Source organism: Taudactylus pleione, unplaced genomic scaffold (assembly GCF_031769625.1).
Source record: "Taudactylus pleione unplaced genomic scaffold, aTauple2 ptg000005l, whole genome shotgun sequence".
NCBI classification, from domain to species: domain Eukaryota; kingdom Metazoa; phylum Chordata; class Amphibia; order Anura; family Myobatrachidae; genus Taudactylus; species Taudactylus pleione.
The window spans coordinates 12,578,496-12,597,557 of NW_028284408.1; the positions used below are offsets into that span (position 1 = coordinate 12,578,496).

At 42.4% G+C, this 19,062-nt stretch overlaps 1 protein-coding gene across 1 annotated transcript in view; it reads right to left on the reverse strand.

The window, feature by feature from the left end:
• The window catches only part of VWA8 (von Willebrand factor A domain containing 8), a 428,582-nt gene that overhangs the window by 24,715 nt on the left and 384,805 nt on the right, over positions 1–19,062 (reverse strand). The window contains exons 40-41 of the mRNA XM_088482592.1: positions 15,278–15,434; positions 10,275–10,383 (exon numbers count right to left, since the gene is read on the reverse strand). Coding sequence (XP_088338718.1) covers positions 10,275–10,383; positions 15,278–15,434 — 266 coding nt within the window. The remainder of the gene's footprint in view (positions 1–10,274; positions 10,384–15,277; positions 15,435–19,062) is intronic.

The following is a 19,062-nucleotide window of genomic DNA, read 5'->3' on the forward strand; positions in this document are numbered from 1 at the left end:
AGTCTAAATGCTCTACTATGTAAACACACACATTAGTGTCTATTCTGTCCAAAGAGAATTAGGGGGTAATTCAATTGCACGTGATAATTTTTCGTTCGGTAAAAACGGGACTTTACCGCAATTTTTTGTTTTCGGGCAATTCAATTACCACACCACCACCCTTTTACCGCACAAAAAAATTCCTGTTTTCAGTTGAAAACACACAGGATTCGGGATAAGGTCCTGCGATCGCGGTTGCGAAACTACTGCATTTATTGTGGATTTTCAATTACCGCGGCTAATTGGTTTCCATCCCTAAACCTACTTGCATACTTTGGTCCCACAGGAAAAAAAAACATAAGGGAGAAAAAAAAACCCACATAGATGATGGTTGTAATCAAATGCATGACCGCAGTGCAGTTATAACCTCTGCACCACTGTGACACCCAGAACAGACATGCTTGGAGGGAGCACAGATTGGGATCTCTAAAGAAAAATACTGTAACTGAACACTATATCTATAGTCATGTTTTCCAAATTGCTGTGGTGTGCAGGTAACTGTCAGCAATTACTCGCAGCTCATGTTAATGTGAGAAACTGCTCGACAAGCGATTACTTGAATCAGCAGGCAACAACCACAGTGAAGGAACAATAAGTGCAATACTTCCTTCTACTTCTCCTAATCTTCACTAGAAGCATTTAACAATAAATACAATGGCAGATCGCAACCTTAAACGCTCTTTCTCCTAGTACCAAAATAGTATTTTATGCACCCTGATAGTAGCAAACCCCAATAGTAATCTTACCTGTAAGCAAAAGGAGAGGATCGATCAGCAAGAGACAGCAGCAAACAAAATGGCTTAGTAAGAGACAGTGAGCAATAGCTTACAGACAACCATTAATTTAATTATTGCTCCAAGTAATTTTACCAATAGAAAATATCAGCACATGGTCCAAGGCAACTAAATTAAATTTGAAATCAGTCATCTGAGCTTTTTGACCGATATCCAATATTCTGGATTCCTTTCATCCCTTCTTTCAAATAACTAATCTCTGATGCAAAACAATATTAATCATTATCAAATGTCTATAGATAAAAATTAGAAGTGTGGGAAAGACTACTTTGTCCCCATTTGTCATCAAAGCTAATTTCAGTGCCACAGTACACAGATTCCGTGGGAATCCGCAGGGCCTTTTTCAAGAGCGCACCGCCTGGCAAGTTTCTTACACCGACCAGCTTACAGTTGCGGCATCAGACACCAGAGCTGACCCGATTTACAGAAGTGTACGCTGGAGCTAGCCAGCAGAGGGTGCTGTGAGCAACAGAAATGCTCACAGAACGGAGCCTCCCCTGGAGCCCGGCTGTGAGAAAATTCTGGGGAAGACACTGGAATCTATCTTTTTAACCAGTGTGTTACTCCATGCAGACTCTACATGTGTAGTCACAAAAACAACTAGGTCATTGAGCACCAATTTGCATTTAAACAAACCCCATCAAAGTTAATGTCTATAATTTATATTTTTATAATTTATTACATGTACTCGGTAGTCAACTGTAAGAGAAGGAGAATGGCATTGCAGCAGGAACCTCAAGAGGCCATTGCAAATAATAAAACTATATCTATAAAACTTTTTTATTGCCTTTTGAGGAAACTGCATAGTAAGTAGTCAGTATTAAATGTGTCATTATATACAGGACTATATAAAGGTGCTGACGCAGTTAAATTTTCTGGATAATCTATTCCACAATTCCAGTTGTTAGTAGGTGTGTAATCATCACTAAGCACTGCCACAGCTTCTGCATGATCAGGACTTGAGATCTGACTAATGCTAGTTTACACCCTGTGTAATGAAAATGTCTGTCATCATTACAGTCCATTCAACAGCTGATGTGTGAACAGCTAGTTGGAGCTTAATATTAGAGACTAAGCAGAGTTCAAGTGAAACAACTGTAATACCCCTTTTATACCAGAGCTAAAACCCGGGTAGCTCCTTGGTGTAAAAGGGGAGCCGACAATCCAACCCAGGTAACTTGCAGGGTTTAACATGGGAATGACCCGTGAAACCCTGCAGTGTAAACAGCGTGATCCATGTCCTCGGCCTGGAGAGTGCCGCATGCCGGCCGATTGGCCGGCTTCAGTGGCGCTTGGAGATGACCTAATCTCCAAGTGTCCACTTCCACGCCGGAAGAGCCAGGTCATTGCAGACCCGGCCCCGGTGTGAACAGCGCCGACTCGGGAACATCCTGGGTCGGCACCGGCTAAATTTCAGGTCTGATCCGGTTTGGAACCCTGTTCCAACCTCCGGGTCAGACCCGGAATTTAGGTATAAAAACGGTATTACTAGATCAGCTGGTTCTCAACCTCAACCCTCAAGTTTTCCCAACACTTCATTACGAGGATTTCTGCCTGTGAAAGCAGGTGGGATAATTACTAACCCAGCTAAATAGATTAACTCACCTGTGCTTGATAAAAGAAATCCACAATATGTGACAGGTTGGTGGTACTAAGGACTGGAGTTGAGAACCCCTGATTTACATTATATATAAACTTGAGGTTCCATTAACACCAACTTTTATCCCCTTGCCCCCAATTGGATACTCTTGGAGATTTTTCCTTTGAACTTTTATGAAAGACTTGTGAATTCATATAAGCACCTTATTGGTAACAAAATTGTACTGTTATACTGTACCAGATAATGTATATTCAAAGTTATTAGCAATTGTATAATTTATTTATAGCTGTTCAAATTAATTTTTTTATATTAAATTAAATAGACTCATTAAGCTTATTGATTTAACATTCTTTTTCTTTAAGTTTGTCTTTTAAGGGAGACAGTTCCCCTTTTTTAAAACTATTTAACTTGGCCTTTTAATTTATATTTACTGGCAGTAAGCATAGCATCGGATTTGTTTATTTGTGTTTTTGGCTAAATATAATATTAATGCATTCAGGAGAATAGGTAGTTTTAACAACACAACAAAATAAATATATATATTTTTTATTTGACATCATAGCTCATGGTGGAATATTAAACTGTGAAATAAATAAAAGTTTTGAGCAAGTTCCTAAAACCTGTTCTTTAAACCTGTATATAGTACTATCAAGTGTAGTCTCCCATATCCAAATATTCCGAAATACGATTTTTTTTTTTAGCTTGACTAAGATAGTAAAACATTTGCTTTGCGATGGTTCACTGTACACAAACGTTTTTTAAGGCACAAAATTATTAAAAATAAAGTGTAAAATTACCTTCAGGCTTTGTGTATAAGGTGTATATGAAACATAAATTAATTTCATGTATGTACACAAACTTTGTTTGAGCCAGAAAATTATTGAAAATATTGTATAAATATTGTATACTTGCAGGCTGTGTGTCTAAGGTGTATATAAAACATAAATGCATTCTGTGTTTAGATTTGGGTCCCATTCCCAAGATATCTCATTATGGTATGCAAGTATTCCAAAATACAGCATATTCCAATATCTAAAACACCCCTGGTCCCAAGCACTTTGGATATAGGAGACTCAACCTATAACGGCAATGCAGTAACCTATTTTTTTATCTAGTTTTTAACATTTACAATTAGTTCCTAAAACAGGAAGAAATAATTGAAATCAGTTCAGAAATGTATGAAATAAGCATTTGCAGAGACCACGCAGACCCATCGCAGAGTGACTGACAGGAAGTGAGCGTTTGGTGACGGGGGGTTGTTGGGGAAACGCAGGCATGTCAGTGGGTTTGAACAAGGGCATGCATAAATTAGCCACTGTGATGGCATACTCAGCTTGAGCTCTCACTGCGTGCGATGAGGTTAGCAAATTCTGAGTAAGGTCAGACCTGTTGTAATTGTGCGTGAGGTACCGATGGGACTCGATGTTACCGATGGTTTTGCAGACTTGCAAAGTATTACAGATGTGAGTAAGGTTAAGTGGGCGTCTTTATGTTGGGCTGCGACGGCATTGCGATTGCAAACAGCGTATTTTTGCAATGGGTGCGTGCGATTGCTTGCATAATTGCAGCTGTGATAGCAATAGCAACCCATAATTAATCAAGCCCACAGTCATTAACTGAAACAGCTGTGCAGGAGCCTTAAAACTGGGTGAGGAACAGCCAAACTCTGCTACAATGGTGAGCTTGTGGAAGACAGTTACATGTCACAGATCATGCACCATAGCAAGACTGAGCAGAGTGTATTTTATATTGCATCAGCATAGCTCTGAATTAGGCCCAGGGTTTGTTGGTCCAGAAACTATTAACTTCCAACAACCATAGAAAAGTTAAAAGGAGCAAGTGTGTCCAGGTAATCACCTGAAGTTCTGGCAAGAGGAAAGTCTAGTAGTAATAAGGATTGGTGGGGTGAGAGACCATGAGATTCCCAAAGGGTCCAGCTTATTTCTAAGTCATAGACAAAAAGCGATGGATGGCATACCGAGTGGAGGTATATTGTCTTCTGTTCCTAGGCATACTAACTTAGTGGGATATAGATTGGAAAATTAGAAAATAAACGCACTGTCAACAAAGTTTGCCCCATCTGACAAGGTGACAGTTAGGGAATGGGGATATATGGAAAAGCAGGGGTGTATTAAGAGAAATATAGATAAAAATACTCCCAGTGCTGAATGCACCCAAATGATGGAAGCTCCACTAAAGGGGCTAGATCAGTGTGAGGATTAAAGTCCCGTCAATGTGGATACTTTTCTGTAAAAGTGTATTAAAGAGTACTCTCCGGCTATATACAGTTAAGTCAGACCAACAAATTGGTGAAGGTAACTTGTCACAGTGACATATAGGCCTTCCTTGCGAGTTAATTAGAGCAAATGTCAAGCATAGACCTATACAGGAGGTGTATGGTTACTCACAGGATCTCCTGCAGTCCGGAACCGTTGTGACCGTTTACATCTATATACTTTAACATACTCAATGTCCCAGTGGCTCTAGGCCTGATTCAGACCCGCTCGCGAGCGCAAGTGGGTCGATGTTGCCAAAGTTCACATGCGCACGACGGAGGCGGCTCCATCGTGCGCATGCGCGAGACCCGAATAATGACAGCCAAGCCGTCGTTATGGGTCTCGCACCAAAGGGGGCGTGCTGTCGATGGTGATTGACAGCACGCCCCCTTTGGTGGGCGTGCTGGGGGCGTGGCTGCCCAGACGGAGACGTTCCCATGGGAACACTTACCGTCTGGGGCCGGCCCCACTGACATCACTAGTGATGTCAGTGGGAGTGCTTTTGGCTCTGATAGAGCCAAAAGCACTCCAGGGCTTGCGGCAGCGAGACCCTACCGCAGGGTCTCGTTGCAAGCCCGATGGTCGCGATGGTCTTGACCATCGCAACCATCATTTTGGCCGCTCGCTATAGCTGTGGGTGGTCACCCACAGCTATGCGAGCGGCCAGGAGGCCGCTCCAAAAAGGAGAAGGGACAGCCCTGATTCAGAGCGAGCACTCTGTCAGAGCGTCCGGCTCTGAATCAGGGCCTCTGATCCTTATGTTAGGCAATTAGTGGCTGGATAATTCAGCTGGTTATGTGTTGCAATATCCTTTTCAGTGGCAACACTCGGGAGTAAAGTATGTCTGTGTAATGCGGTGGGGCTCCCCTGCTGGTCATACACCCGGGTGCCAGGAACAAATAAAATGCCAGATTGATGTCCATATTGCAGGGAAAGTACTCCACATCCTTATTGGAGGTGTTAAGCCGCGATCACCACTGATGTAGGTGACATCAGCAATCCAGCTATGACCTGGCTGGCCTAGTACGGCAGGCGTGCCGTGACTATAGTATCCAGCTCTTGTTGTATCCACTTACGTGAGGTCAGAAACACAATGTAACAGGGTCCAAAAAAACGTCAGGACTAACGCGTTTCATCACAGTAGATTGTGACTTTATCAAGTCACATGTGCCTTTGATAAACGCCATCTTCAGGTGGCGTTATTATCACAGGGTACCCCCCCAGTATATTTTCACAATTTACTTTGGCAAATTAGAAGCAAATCGCATTTCCCATTACAAGTATGGGAAATGCGATCTGATTACTAAAAATATGCGAATTAAAGGACTTGGAGTAGTTGTTTAAGAAAACTGCTCCAAAGCCTTTTAATACATTTAAGTGAAACTAAAATAATGTGAAAAGGGTGAAGAAAGAAGAAGAAAAGATTGAGATATAGGGCCCTACGTACATAGTATAATATACAGGGAGCCTGAGATCATGCTTCTAATGGTTTGCTTAAAGCGAGCAAATAAGCACAAGGATTTGTCTATGCTTTTATCTAACATTGTTTTTAACATCTGTGTGTACAAATCCTTAGGACACAAGCAGCAGAAATAGCAATCTTTTAACCGCTATACTGCTCATCCTAGACAGCAGTGATATACAGTACATGGCTCAGAGGTTGTCACAAGGAAATAGCATCAGGATAACAGATTTCTTTAACACAGTAGTTGCTTTAAGTTTGGAATGCTCCAGTAGACAAGTAGTTAGGCTAATGTAACAAAACCTAGAATTTCTCTCGGCTCCAAAATGTTGGAGTATTAAAGTTTATGCAACATTAGTAGTAGTGTCTACAGGAAAATGCATTTACATAAATTATGCTTCAAGTAATAATGTACAAAAACTGCAACCTGGACTGGTTTTCTAGTAAGTCACTTAATGATTGTAGATCCCTAATAACATTAAGCTTACATTTATGTCCACCATATACTGGCAAGTCCATAATTAACAATGACAGCAATTTATGAGAAAGAGGACACCCAAGTTATTAGGTAACACCAAAATGACCTTGGCTCAGTGGGAACCATGCCCCTGGGGAATGTAGCTATGACATTAGCAGACAGGGGCTCAATTCACTGTCTAAATACCCCAAGCTACTACTAATACAAAGTTAAGTTTTAAGATATGTTTTTCTGTTCCTAACAAATATTCTACTTGTCTATTTATATCTGAATTCAGTCATGAAGACAATATATATAGTCTACAAACAAAAAGGGCAGTCTGAGATCTAAACTGTAAATAGTGCCGTGGTGCCTTCCTACAGCTCCACAAACACTATTTTTGTTCAACGTACCTTCTTGAAAAATATGTGTTTTCTATATACAGTATTTGTGTAAATATACAGATATATATATATATATATATATATATATTTTTTTTAAAGCAGGAAACATGTATTATAAACACAAGTGAACAAGACACTTGAGGACAATGCTTGTTTTACAATAGAAAATAATAATAATATAATATAATATATAAACGTACGTCTGTTTTGTGGATGGATTGCTATTTTTTACACTGCACTTGCCTAGTAGAAGAGTGATAATTAGAGAAGCCAAGGAACCATTGGATGGCTTTCACGGAGTTCAGTTGGAGCCAGTCTCGGATGGCTCTTAGCTTGTCTGGAACCATTTGAAGGGAATTTCCAGATATGATGTGCCCCAAAAATGGCACAGAGGACTGTTCAAAAAGGAATTTGGAGATTTTCCCATCCAGATGATGGGTTTGAAGACGGTACAAAACCTCTCTGACCTGTAGGCGATAGGACTGTAGGTTCTCAGAGAAAAGTAAAATGTCATCCAGATAGACTACAACAATTTTGTAAAGGACATCTAGAAAGATTTCATTGATGTAACTCTGAAATACTGCTGGTGCATTACAGAAGCCAAAATGCATCACCAAGTACTTATAATGGCTGTCTCGAGTATTAAAAGTAGTTTTCCACTCATCCCGTCCTAATATGGATCAAATAGTAGGCTCCACAGAGGTCCAATTTAGCGAAAAGGGACGCTCCACGAATGAGATGAGTGTCAAAGGAAATTTATTTTTTTTACAGTGATTTGAATCAGCCCATGGTAGTCTATGCAGGGCCTGAGACCCCCGTCTTTCTCCTCGACAAAGAAGAATCCGGCCGCAGCAGGAGACGAAGATGGTCTTATAAAACCCTTGGCAAGATTCTCCTATATATAGTCGGACAAAGCAGCTGTTTCCGTTACCAAAAGAGGGTAGATACGGCCACGAGGTGGTATCATTCCAGGGATTAGATCGATGCCGTAATCCTAAAGGCAATGGGGAGGTAATTTGGCAGCTTGTTCACAAAAACCGTCAGAAAAATCTTGATATGGTTTTGGCAAACGAAAGTCAATATTTAGAAATTAATTGATCAGGCGTAGGAAGCGTCAGAGAAGATTAGGCACAGACTTGTTGGGTTCGTACTAGAACAACACGAGGAAGACACTGTTGAAAACAATTGGATCCCAAAGCCAGTACATGCATGGTGGACCAGTTCAGTGTGGGGTTGTGAGTTTTAAGCCAAGGCAGACCTAAGACTAGAGCATGGGAAATTTTAGGTAGAACCGCTCCAGAGGTCAGGGGAAGCCAGCACAACGGCCGATCCTAGGCCACAACCTGACATGCACCCAGTTTTTGATTCAGAGATGGACGCAGTTAATGCGCGGCTGTGATTTCTCATGGATTTGCAAGTGTGAAAATATGCAAATGACAGCTTGAGCATTATCCCTGTGTACTTCCATGCAACAGACTGAGCTAACCCTGTGGCAATCAATCTGATTATGTGAGCAACACTCAACTGCGCAGATGAATCCGATCTCTCCACCATTGATGCACCATCGACTCCCTGAGCAGCTCCTGCCTGGCACCCAGTCTCCCTTGGAAAGGCATGTGCAGATTATTATTATTATTATCATTTATTTATATGGCACCACAAATGTTCTGCAGCGCCTTACAAAGTACATAAACAAGTAACTAGCGACTCACAATACAATACAGAGCAGGACATGGACATGGATAATAAACATTGTTATATAAGCGACCTTTACACCCACATAAGCAGCCAAGTGTTAGTTGCCCTAGTGGGGAGTAAGAGATAAATGAAATTAGAGAAGCACAAGAGGGTAGAGGGCCCTGCTCGAAAGATCTTACATTCTTTAATGGAGGGGCAGACAAACAGGAGTGACACAGATGGGGTAGGCAGGGAGGAAATTATCCGTCTGAATATGGCCTCTTATGTACATGAATCTGTGTCTCTGTACGCAACCACTATCAGCGATATGCCCACAACACTCCCATAAGACACAATATCTCTGTGTGTCTATTGAGCCACCACTGTGTTACCTCCCAATCACTGGAATGCCCCATACATTTCTGCTACTGTGCATCAAACTTTGTACTGCGTCTCTGTTAAAAAAAAATGGGGATATATCTGAGGTGCAACTCAAACGCATTCGCAGATAAATAAGATCACTCTATTGCATCTGACTCAGAATCAGGCCTAGACGGCTATATCTGACTTTGTCTGTACTGGTGACACCTGATGGGACACCTCCTGTATGCATGCCGAAGATGTGTGTGAAAGGGTGCGTGACCTCGTGCCCGTGAAGACACGCCCCCAGTCCTTGTCACACTGAAGGTTTGTCGGGCACTCTGGGAGCTGCTGGGTAGCCCCCAGCCTTTCCCAGCACAGTGTGGATCATTTATCACCGCTGCAGCTCTGCTTGGTGACACCATCCAAGGAGGTAACAACAAAAAAGCAGAGCAACTCTTCTATTTTGCCCGCACCCCCTAGAGACACCACTGGTTACACAGTTTTCCCTAAATAAAAGGAGCTAACAAAGACTTTGACTAAAATGCTAGAAAAAGGTTGTTATCATCCTCTGACTTTTCCCTTTCCTAATACAACAGATGGCAGCATGGTGGAGCAGTGATCAGCAGGGGTCCGGCTGATTATCCTACTCCTCCCTCCATTTAACTGTGCACTTCTACTCTTCCATATCTTCTCCTATATATGTGTCTTTTTATCCTTTGTGTTTCTATAAACTAGTAACAAATATCTCTTGAAAAGACTGTCCTTTTTTTGCACTATTATTGCCTAATTAATGTGAGTTTATTTTATGTCCACATATACTTTTTCCAAAATGTTTAATTTTTTTTTTATGTATATTGTTTTATTGATCTTTATTTATTGATATGCTTGTTTTATACTTTATGTTATGTTTTCACTTATGTCTAAACATCTCAGTAAAAATGACAACTGACTAAAATTAAACAAAATTAAATAATTATTCACATTATGTTGGTTGCCAACATATATTATATTGGAAAATGAGAATTGTTACATTTTGCATCATAATACATAGATCTGCTAACACATGTGTTCGATTTTGCTTAGACATTCTTCTGAGACACACATAGCAGGTACATGACCATAGGCAATAACTAGTTTCCAGCCCAATTTCCTTGCCAGAGTTTACTGAACTTTGGATAGATTGATCTTAAGTAACAGATTACCTGCAGACTGTCCAAAATAACTCGCAGAGACTGAACATGTCTGCGAACAGCTCCTGAGAAACGTTCATATGTAGTAGCATCATAATCACTCATTTGAATTTCCTTTAACCTAAAAACAATAGAAATTAAATGGAGTATTAGCATATACAAATGCAATGGAAGCATGTAACAAACAACAACTATGCCAAATATTAGAGGAACAAAATATACACTTCAAAAATTCAGGGGGTAGATAAGTACTTTATATGTAAGGAAAACCTATACAAAGGTAATATATACAGTCAGGTTGTAATACCTACACCGTTCACCTGATTTGGATGTAATTACCCTCAAATTAAATCTGAAAGTCTGCAGTTAAGCACATCTTGTTTGTTTCATTTCAAAGCCATTGTGGTGGTGAATAGAGGCCAAAATATGAAAATTCTGTCAATGTCCCAATATTTATGCACCTGACTGTAGAGAACTTGATTCATGTCCCTGTCGTGTACTTACACTCCAGAAATATAGTGCAGTTTATTTATTTACAACGCGGTATTTAATGTGCATATTTAATGAATATAAGTTTTATTTTATGTAAACTGCAACAATCCCCCATAGCTTCTATGTAGGGAAATAGAGTTGTATACATTTAATAATCTTTCTATGAACTTTACAAGATGAAAGACCTGTAAGACCAACCACTTATTAATTTACAGAGACCCTGTAGGAGGATATAAACTTAAATATAAATATCACCTAATCCCCTCCTTTCCCAATCACAATAACTTGGTGGGGGGTCCTTCCCCCGGAATGCCAAATAGTCAATGTTTTTAGCAGGGTCCGAGCACTCACAAATAGCTAGGACTAATTTGTATCACCTTTGTTGCTAATCAACTCTATTTGTAGTGGAGAGACCTGACATTGCAGCTCTACCTGTAAGCCTTATGGCTGCTGTGTCAGATGCTGAAGTCATAGAGACAGCAGAGCAGTGCCTAATGTGATCAGCAGAGGTCATAGCTCCAGGATGGGTACTCCTATCAAAGCACTCTTAGTAAGAGAGGGAAGGAGGAGGGGGCATCAAGAAGCGGCTTTTTCTGATGGGAATATCATGGGAGTGTTGTGGGGGTGTATGTACGGGACCAGTATGATTTGGTGGGGGCGTTCATATCCAGACAGCGGAAGCCTGGCTGGGGTGAAAATCCTGAAGCTGCTAAAGGTAAGTGTCGCTAACCTTTTTTTACCCCCTAACCCTTCTTTAGGGGTGCCTAACCCTAACCTCCCTCCCTAGTGCCTAACCCCCCTCTAAGTTCCTAAACCTAACCCCCCTTCCCTGCAGCCTAAACTGAAGTCTCCCTGGGGGGGGGGGTGCCTAACCCTAAACCCCCCTTCCACTAACCTCCCGGGGGGGTGTCTAACCCTAAGTCCCCCTCCCCCCGGGAGCCCTTAACCTAACCCTCCCCCCCCCCCGCGGCTGTCTGCACCCGGCTCACCTTCGATCGGTAAGCCGGGTGTGGGGCTCCCGGCGTAGGTCTAATGACAGGCGTTGGGATTTCGACGCCTGTCATTAGTACCTTGCCGGGATTAGACAGTCTGGATTTCATCCGTCGGCTTCCCGTATGTACAGCTCTGTACATTTGGGAAAAGGAAACATGTCTCTGATGGATATCAAGCACCTAGCATGGGGCTAGTGCAAACACTGATACTAATGATGACGATTGTGCCTGCGGACGCTAGAACAATGGGGAGATAGGTTAGCACTTTCAGATGCACAGATTTGTGACTCAGAGCCTGAGTCAGAGATGGACGCATTGCTGATATTTGCGCAGATTGGGCGATTGCTTGCCATTGCACATGTTTGTAAGCTGCACTGTGCCGCAATTGATTTGCGAATACGCTCACACAGAGGATTTACTGGCAAAGTGAGTGACAGGTAGTCAGCGTTTGGGGTAGGTAACAGGGGGTGGTTAGAAAAACACAGGCGTGTCAGATAGTTTAAACACTGTTTTCTGGGCATCCATAAATTAGTCAGTGCATTCTTGCTTGCAGCAGAAGAGCCCTCTGCTTGTCATTAGATCCGCTGTGTCTTCATCAGCTTACACTTACTCAGAAGGCAGGTGGCCGCCTGATCTGTGTTTGATGTTTCCAATGTTACCGGTTCTGTGTGTGAGCGGCGGATGTGAGATGTCAGTGGGCGTCTCTAGTGGGCACTAGGTGGTGAGTGAGTCATTAGCACATTTTCACAATTACGATCCGTTGAAGATTGAAGCTGTGATTTGATTTGTGTCCATCTCTGTATCAGGCCCTTAGTTTGTTTTTTTGTCGCATTAGCATATAAAAGTAAGTACAAGGCTGCGGCCGCAAAGGCGTGCGACTCAGAATCAAGCCCTTAATGTCTACACTGTATAGTATTTTTAGGTTTTCCATACTAATACTAAATTCAGACTTCAAACATTAGTTTTCACTCCTTAAATAAAAACAAAATGTTAAAAATACTATTCAATGTAACTCATACTCGCATTTCAGGGAGATTGTGAAAGCAGCACCTATAAGCGCATTAAAGTGGGTGTGTACTGAAATTGATTTCCATCCAAATGTGAATGAGCCCCAAAGCAGTTCTAGTAAGATCTACATGTTGATGAAAACACACTAATACAGAAATTGCATGTAGCCATAGGGATCATTGTGCCTTATAACAAGTGCTTAAAGTGGTCCTAGAGAAGTGGTGGAACTCACCCCCCCCCCCCCAGTAGTAGTGCCCTGAATGGTAATGTCCCCAGTAGTAATGCTCCCTGTAGTATTTTCCCTAGTAATAATGCCCCCAGTAGAATTGTCCCCAGTAGTAATGCTCCCTGTAGTAGTTTCCCCAGTAATAATGCCCCCAGTAGAATTGTCCCCAGTAGTAATGCTCCCTGTAGTAGTTTCCCCAGTAATAATGCCCCCAGTAGAATTGTCCCCAGTAGTAATGCTCCCTGTAGTAGTTTCCCCAGTAGTAATGCCTCCAATAGAATTGTCCCCAGTAGTAATGCCCCCTGTGGTAGTGCCCCCAGTAGTAATGCCCCAGGTAGTAGTGCCACCTACACAAAAAAACCCCAGTACTAACCTTAAGCCCTGCTCCTGTGTTCCGACTGCTGCCGTCGGTCTGGCCACCCGCTCCTCGGAACTATGGGGAGCCTGCTGGTAACAAAATCTCAGCAGGGGCCTGGCATCCCCCTGCGACACCGGGCTGACATCCTGGGTTAGGTGGGCCGGAGGAGGCGGAACTGGTTCCGTCTCAAAATGGAACTGACGGAACGCAGTTTCGCCTCGTTTAGGCCACTTTAACCCATGCTTATAACCAATGTAGGGTAATACTTTTAATGATCCCATTTAAATATTTAGATCTCCGTTTTCTTTTAATATATATCAGCTATATAATAGGGATCAATCAGGGAGACTGCTAGGCTCTTCGGGGAGTCAGGGAGATTGCTACTATTTCAGGGAGTCTCCCTAACAATCAGGGAGAGTTGGAAAGTATTATTTAACTCTTAAGGGCCACAATCAATTGCTGACTAAAATAGTCGCATACTGGAGTTTTCGCCATCATTGCTAGTTTTAGCTTCGGAAAAGTAATGTGCTCGTCACAGCGATTCGCCCTATTCAATTGCAAAGAACGCGAGAACGCGTCCCGGTGAAACTGAAATCGGCGAAAAGTCCTGTCAGATTTGGGAAAATCACCCTGACACCCCCCAAAAGATGCACTGACATGGGGGATCACTATGGATACCCCCGAATAGCCCTGCTGAAGGTATTTGGGGTGCTTTAATGCTCTCAACTGCTGCTACTTAGCGTCTTTGCACAAGTGGTGAAGAATAACATTTAGCTGTTTTCTTTGGTCAAAAATAAGGAGTCCCAGCAAATTTGCTGTACATGAAAATGGGTGTAAGCATGGTTAAAATTTGCTAAAGTGCATTTTTAAAAAATTAAAAAAATGCACCTTCAGCATGCACCTGCAATCAAAAAAGCATGGACATACTTGGGGGACCCCCTGGAGTCCATTTCTCTAGTTTTTAAGTTTGTTCCCCAACTTTGTTTTTATTTTCGACCCCAAAACTAAAGTAGTTTTTTGGGGTGTTCTAAAGTATTATTTAAACTTTTTTGGACGCAGTTTACCTTTGGAGGACTGTCCCAAGGCTGAAGGTGTGTTCCGGCAACTTTGCACCCCAAACACCCAATTCTGCACTTTTTTCCACCTCCTTTCAGAGGCGAATGTTTTCCGCTGGTTACAAGGTGCAGACTTTTCGCACCGGCGAAAATTCTGTGGAATTGAATACGGGTAAAGGTCTCGCCTGGTGAAATTACGTCACCAGCTAGAACTTTTCGCCGACAAAGCTGAAACTGGCAAAAAAAAGCAGCATTTTATAGTTTATTTTTACTGCGAGCCGTAAACACAAAATTCCTTGCTTCACAATTGCTTAAGACTCACGATTAACCTTACTGGGTAACCACATCTCCAGTGCAGCCTAATCAATATTGACCAGTTACCACTGAACTTTTAGATGGACAGGCCTACACAAACTATCCAACCAGTATCTGCTTAAGTGTATACAAACTAGGAAATATAGTTGTTTGTTTTATAATTTTTTCAATTTCTCTATTATTTTTGTACTGAATAAATATGGAAACTGTTTTGCACTCAGCATACGATAGAATATCATGGCTCGATCAGAGTTGTAGAACTGCTGCAAGTCAGTGAGAAAATGCTAAATGAAATAAATACATCAATACATCTCCCATCTCCAAGCACTTTCAGTTTGCTGCAGTTCATGAACCGTTTACAGTACAATTAACCCTGCAAGTAAACAAATAATTATCACTGTAGCAATACATGCAGTAATTTATCCCAATGCAGACACCTTGACCTTAATTGTTATTGGTTAGGTTTCTATAATGTTGACATAAGAAAGTGTTTGTACTGTGGATATACTGTATATCAAAAGTGACTAACGCAGTATGATGTTTGGCATACTTTTATTATTGTACATTACCTCTGCTTAAAAGCCTTCTCTGCCATTTCCCTAGCGGCTCTTTTTACTTCCTCAGGGACAGCATCTTTTTCAGCTTGGGACACCTGGTGGACTTTGTGTCCTGCATCCAAGCGATATGGACCTCCCTTTCCACCAAGTCCTGCTGTGTCTCTTCCACCTGTGAAAGGACAGATACCATTTATACTTTTACAACAATTTCAGATATGCACAGAACTAGATATCGGTATCATGCCTTAGAGATGTGACTAGTGCTAAGTGAATAGATAGTGCAAGCAGGGCCCTCTTACCTCTATGTCTGTCTGTTATTACCCTGTTGTGTTCTATAAATGTTTCCAATTGTAAAGCGAAACGAATATGCTGCGCTATATAAGAAACTGTTAATAAATAAATAAATGGGCTACATCCTCATGCACACTGATCCAGCACACAAAATGGCTGCCCACACTGTGTTGTAAAAATGCATGTGTACAAAATCCTTTGCTTACATTATTTTTTGCCCAATTCAGAGTTAATTTAAAAGTCTTTATTAATGTGCATTTTTTGCTAAAAATTAAGCCCATGTGTGCGAGGCCTTATACACATTTTCTTATAAAGGGAGCTTAGATATTTTAACCATTAACATAAGGACAAGTAAATATCATAAGCTATACAGAAAAACATATGACACCTGGGGGTAAATTTACTAAAGTGAGAGGTATTTTTTTAGAAGTGGAGATGTTGCCCATAGCAACCAATCAGATTCTACTTATCATTTAACTAGCACCTTCTAGAAGATAATAGCTAGAATCTGATTGGTTGTTATGGGCAACATCTCCATTTCTAAGAATTCTCACTTTAGTAAATTTACCCATTTATCATGAATCTACTTTGTAGCAGCTTAAATAACATCAGCATTAAAGAGAGGAAACCACACAGTTCACGGGGATCGGTATGAAATACCAAATCCCAACGCTGGAATACCGGCAGCAGTGAAGATCCCGACAGCTCCAAAGGTAAGTATTTACTAACCCTACTCCCCCCCAACCCTAACCTTCCTTTAGGGGTGCCTAAACCTAACCCCCACTTCCCTAGTGCCTAACCCTAACCCCCCTCTAAGTGCCTAAACCTAACCCCCCTTCCCCACAGCCTAAACCTTAGTCTCCCAGGGAGTGCCTAACCTAACCCCCCCTTCCCCTAGCCTAAACCTAACCCTCCTGGGGGGGTGCCTAACCCTAAATCTCCCCGGGAGCCCTAAAACCTACCCCCCCCCAGCAGTTGTCCGCGCCCGGCTTACCGCCGTTCGGGATCCCGGGCTCCAGGCGTAGGCCTAATGACAGGCATCGGGATTACAAAGCCTGTCATTAGTACCTTGGCGGGATTTGACAGTGGGGAAGCCGGCGGTCGGCATTTGGACCGTCGGCTTTCTGACTGCTTCCCAGTTCCCGGACTAGTGTAAAGCTTTAAATAGTGCACAATTATCTCACCAGTGGTGCTAGGAATGGAGCACTTGGCAATTCTCGAAAATAATGTATTAATAAATTAACTGCAACTGTCTTTTGCACAAAAGTCAGTATCACTCCTGTCCCATTGCAATTACTTGTAAAACCCCGGCAGCCAAGGGAGGCGGTGACGCGATTCGCGTCATTTTGGCACCGCCCCCTGCTTCACACTGCTTGTAATATCGGCAGGGTGTAGCAGGGGCGGGGCCAAAATGACGCGCTCGCGTGGCTCCGCCCCCTGCATGCAAAAACTTGTCATTTGGCCGGCCCCGCCCCCGTTTGCTGGCCCTGCCCACCCAGTAATGCCAATCTGGCTGTTCCCTCCTGTAAGGGGCAGCCAGATAGTCGGCAAGTATGATTTACATTCAGTATCAGATTCTGATTAGCATCTTCCATTTTGTTATAAATGTGTATCTATTTGACTGTACTGACTGATAACCATGGCTACACTACATTATATTATAGTCAACATGCCTGATAACGTAATCGGTATAAAATACTGACGGCTGAATAGCCGCCAGTTCTCATACCGATGCCGGAAGCCCGACAGGAGGATATCTTGACAGAGGCACGTAAGTAGCCTAATCCTCCCACCCCTAACCCCAACTTTCCCCCTTGGTGGTGCCTACCCCTAAACTTCACCTCAGTGGTGCCTAACTCCCCCTCCCCACACCCTAAACCTAACCCTCCCCGCGGAGTGCCTGACCCTAACTCCACCTTCCCCTAGCCTAACCCACCCTGGGTGGGGGTGCCTAACCCTAAGTCTCCCGGGGGTGCCTAAGGCTGACCATCCCCCCACGGCTACAACTAAACTGTCACCGACTTCACTCGTTTGGGATGCCGGCCGTAACCGGCTTCACTTGTTCGGAATACCGGCCGTCGGGATTTCGACGTGTATCTTTAGTCCCGGGTCGGCCTTCCGCCGTCGGGATTAGGATGGCTGGCATTCTGGGCAGCGGTAAATTAACCGCATCCCCTGATAACATAATATTTGTTGTGTCACCAATATAACACAGGTTTCACAAACAAATTAAAACAATAACTAAACAATAAACAAATCCCAGTATTCTTGCTGAAACACTGTAAACCATAATATAACATAAATGTTAAGTAACATTAAGTAACGCCAGTGGAATATTACAAATATCAGCTTTCTGTCTGTCTTCATGAGCAGAAAATGATTTGCTGTATACCAACATATTTTCCTTTAAAGTGTGTCTTATTACTGTGAAGAGGTTTCCCCAGCAGTCAGTACATTATTAGCTATGTGAAGAGATATACTGCTTTTATGACAATTCAGAGTTCAGCTGATGACTGACAGTCATGTTACATAAATTGTACACCACACTTTGTATGCACCTTGGTGTGTACACGCAGTAAAACTCCCCAAGAAAAGGATTCATCGACCTCTGTCTTGACCCTGACAATGTGAACACTAATAGGCTATGTCAATATGCCCTCTAGGGAAGGGCTGGGGAAAAAGTTCACTTAAGTGTTATAATTCAGTTATGTCAGAACTATGGAAAACACTTCGGAACTAGAAAAATATTTTCTTCTCCCAGTCCCATGTTTCATGACCTCCACAGCCTCTCTCATGTTGGATTGATATAAAAGAGAGCACATAGTCTTTGAAGGCCTTGCAACTTTCCCTTGCGAGACTTGAGGTCATTGTCCTTGTTACACTGGTCCGCAGCCTGGATAATTAAGACCTTACTTTGCTTTCCCCTGATTGCGTTAGTTGGTATAATGGGCATGGTGCTATCCGAGAATTCTGAAATGATCTGTTATTGGTTACACTAGCAATCCTTAGCTATCGGGGTAGTAGCTGCCGCAGGGCCCTTAAGCAGCTGGACCATGTGTGGCTGCCATGCATGCTGTTTCTGAGCTCTGCTACTACTTAATGAGCTGTTTGCCCTCCAACACCAAATTTGAAGAATTTGACAAATTTGAGGCCCAAGATTACTGTGTGTGTGCGAGCCAGCATTGTAGAACTTCAAAATGAAATTCCTTTTTCCTGCTTCACTATTACCAATCAGTAAACATATAACCTATAATTTGCACCTCTCTCTGGATAGTTGATAGTTCAATTGGATAAATGTATACATATAGTGTCCTGTTCCTATGTGTATTCCTGGATTTTAACAGAACTATTCATAAATTGGTGGTATGGTATGGTGGTATGGTCCAGATGGAAATGTATACCGACTCACAATGTCTGGGGTCTTTTAATTGGCAGAGTTGCAGTCACGCTCTGTTGATGGGATCCTTGGAGTGGTATAGAAATCGCCAGAGGCTTGTAATCGTTCC